Raw genomic sequence first — 2,625 nt, 5'->3', positions numbered from 1 at the left:
TAGGCTTGAATAGGTGTGGGAAAAGTTGCAGACAGAGATGGTTGAATTATCTGAAGCCAGGCATTAAGAGAGGCGACATATCTCAGGATGAAGAGGATATGATCATAAGGTTACATCGTCTTCTCGGTAACAGGTGTCTTTTATTTCATTTACAATAATTAGATTTTTTTATTAAATATTTTAAATATTTTATTTTTTGAGATACGTAATTTAGACACAATTTATGTTTTTGTATTTGATTACTTATTTTATTTATATCGTTTACGCTATAAATGAGATAGGATACAGATTTTTAAAATATTATGTGTTATATAAAAATTCACATACTTCACATATCTTGTATATATTTATAATTAATTCGTTTACACTATGAATGAGATATAAATATTTATAACAGAAGTAAAACTATTTCAACGGTGATTATTGCTTCTTCTTCTATAAATACCCTATACACTCGGATACCATTAATAATTTAATTTGAATCAATTTAAAAAATAAAAATCAATATATTTTATTATTCTTTAGATCAGATAGAATATTAGCAAATATTTTAGTTGTATTGTTAAATTAAAAAAATTCAAATATATATCGTTTACCATATGAAGGAGATAATTATGAATGTATTTTATTTATAATCAAATAAAATCATTACATATCTTATTTACAGTCATGTATAGTTATTTTGTTTACACAGTAAAAAAAATATATAACAACACCTAAAAATATAAATAATATCCAAAATACCTATTTCAATAAATAAAATAATTAAAATTTTATTTAAAAAAAATGGGGGAGTAATAGTTCATGGACAAGTTAAAGGCTCTCACAACTCTACTGAGCAGATGGCATAGAAAGAACTTTGGGGACATGGACTGAAGGATTACGCAGTTTGAGGATGAAATAAAGAAAGTAGATGACATGGTAAGTACTGGAGCGGCTGATGGGACTGTTGAAGCGAGGAGGAAGGCACTGGTGAGCTTCTGTAGGAAATGGTATATTAGAAAAGAGCTACACTGTAATAATTATTAATGAATATTTAATCACTAAATAAAAATATATATTATTAATAATGAAATTAATTTGTGAGTTTTAATTTAAAATATTAATAAATTTAAACTTTTAAAATAATAATCTAGTTAGACCAAGCTGAACACATATCATCCTGTAAATTCTTGTCAAATCGTCTAACCTATTGTCACCCATAATTTTGATATGGTAGATGAAGAATGAAACAAAACATATCACTAATTTTACTCTCAAAACACTTAATAAAAAATGCTCTTACTATTTTCATCATCTTGGGTTATTTTTATGAACACTTTTTTCCGTATGCATTCTTCTGCAATTTTTTAACTTAGAAACAGGACAACAAATAAAAATAAAAACATAGCAAGTATGTAAATCATCAAATCCCCGAAATAATTAACAAAAAAAGAAAATAATCATAATTTTTAATTTATTAATATACAGATGGGCCTTGATAGCGAAGAGATTGCCGGGACGAACAGACAATGAAATCAAGAATTACTGGAATACCAATCTCTCAAAGAAGCTTCAACAACAACAACAACAATGGCAGCCACCTCCTCCTTCTTCATCTTCTTCCCATAAACACAAAAACAATAATCTTACTCACAAACATGTACTAGTACCACCCCAAACTCCAATTCCTAGAAGACTCAAAGCTTTTCACTACAATAATAATAATAATAATAATAATAATAATAATAATAATAACACTTCATCAATTAGTCCCTGCAGTGATGATAATAGTGAAGAAGCTTCTCTCACTGATTTTCTCATTGACATTGATGATAATGATGATGATCAAATGCTGTCGGTTACTGATAATGACGACGATCACCGCCATAACTCGAAGCTGCTCGAAGAACAGAGCAATCCAAGCTCATCATCACTATTATCATCGTCAGATCAATGTAACAACTTGTTTATGTCTGAGAAATTTGACCCTTTGGAGACACTTTTGGATGTGGAGCTAAAAAGGGTGGCTTCATTTCTTGGACTCAAAAATTGATTGGAAAAAGGATTTAATTCTTTTTTTTTTTTGGAGTATGGACCAGGACCACCATGCATGGAAAAGGTTAAGTTCGTACGAGAATCATATAAATTATAGCTTAGCTTCTTTAATATGTATGCCAATAATGTAATTAAACGCGTTACTCAACTAAACATCTATTACTTCTTAGGTGTATTAATTAAATTATTAATCACGGCTTCTTTATGATTCTTTTTCTCGTTTTGTTTCTCTCTCTAATTTTTTTCGGATTTTTTAAATAAATAAAAAAATTCATATTTATTATTTTACACTAAAATATAAATATCTACCATTTTATATAATATCTCTTAATTTAGTAAGCACTCAATTTTGTAGTCCATATGGCGGCAAAATAGAAAGAGAAATTTTAAGTTTCCAATTTCATAGGCAAGGCCAATAAAATTGGTTCGGTAAAAAATAGATTATTGATATTTTTTAGAGTAAAGTACCAACTCAGTCTCTATCTTTTTCTCCGAATGACAACGCAATCCTTAACCAAAAACACGATCTATTTCAGTCTCTGACCCTAGCCTGTGCTCCGTCTACTAACGCGATCTTTTCGTCATTTT

General features: G+C 28.6%; 1 protein-coding gene across 1 annotated transcript in view; it reads left to right on the top strand.

Moving 5' to 3' along the window:
• Positions 1 to 2,255, top strand: part of LOC107464746 (transcription factor MYB1-like) — a 3,212-nt gene extending 957 nt beyond the window's left edge. Inside the window, exons 2-3 of the mRNA XM_016083700.3 lie at positions 4 to 133; positions 1,471 to 2,255. Coding sequence (XP_015939186.1) covers positions 4 to 133; positions 1,471 to 2,035 — 695 coding nt within the window. The 3' untranslated portion in view covers positions 2,036 to 2,255. The remainder of the gene's footprint in view (positions 1 to 3; positions 134 to 1,470) is intronic.
• The last annotated feature ends 370 nt before the right edge of the window (positions 2,256 to 2,625 follow it).

The sequence above is a fragment of the Arachis duranensis genome, chromosome 9 (genome assembly GCF_000817695.3).
Source record: "Arachis duranensis cultivar V14167 chromosome 9, aradu.V14167.gnm2.J7QH, whole genome shotgun sequence".
NCBI classification, from domain to species: Eukaryota; Viridiplantae; Streptophyta; class Magnoliopsida; order Fabales; family Fabaceae; genus Arachis; species Arachis duranensis.
Note: the sequence above shows the minus strand (reverse complement) of the source record. Positions and strands in the feature narration are given on the sequence as shown.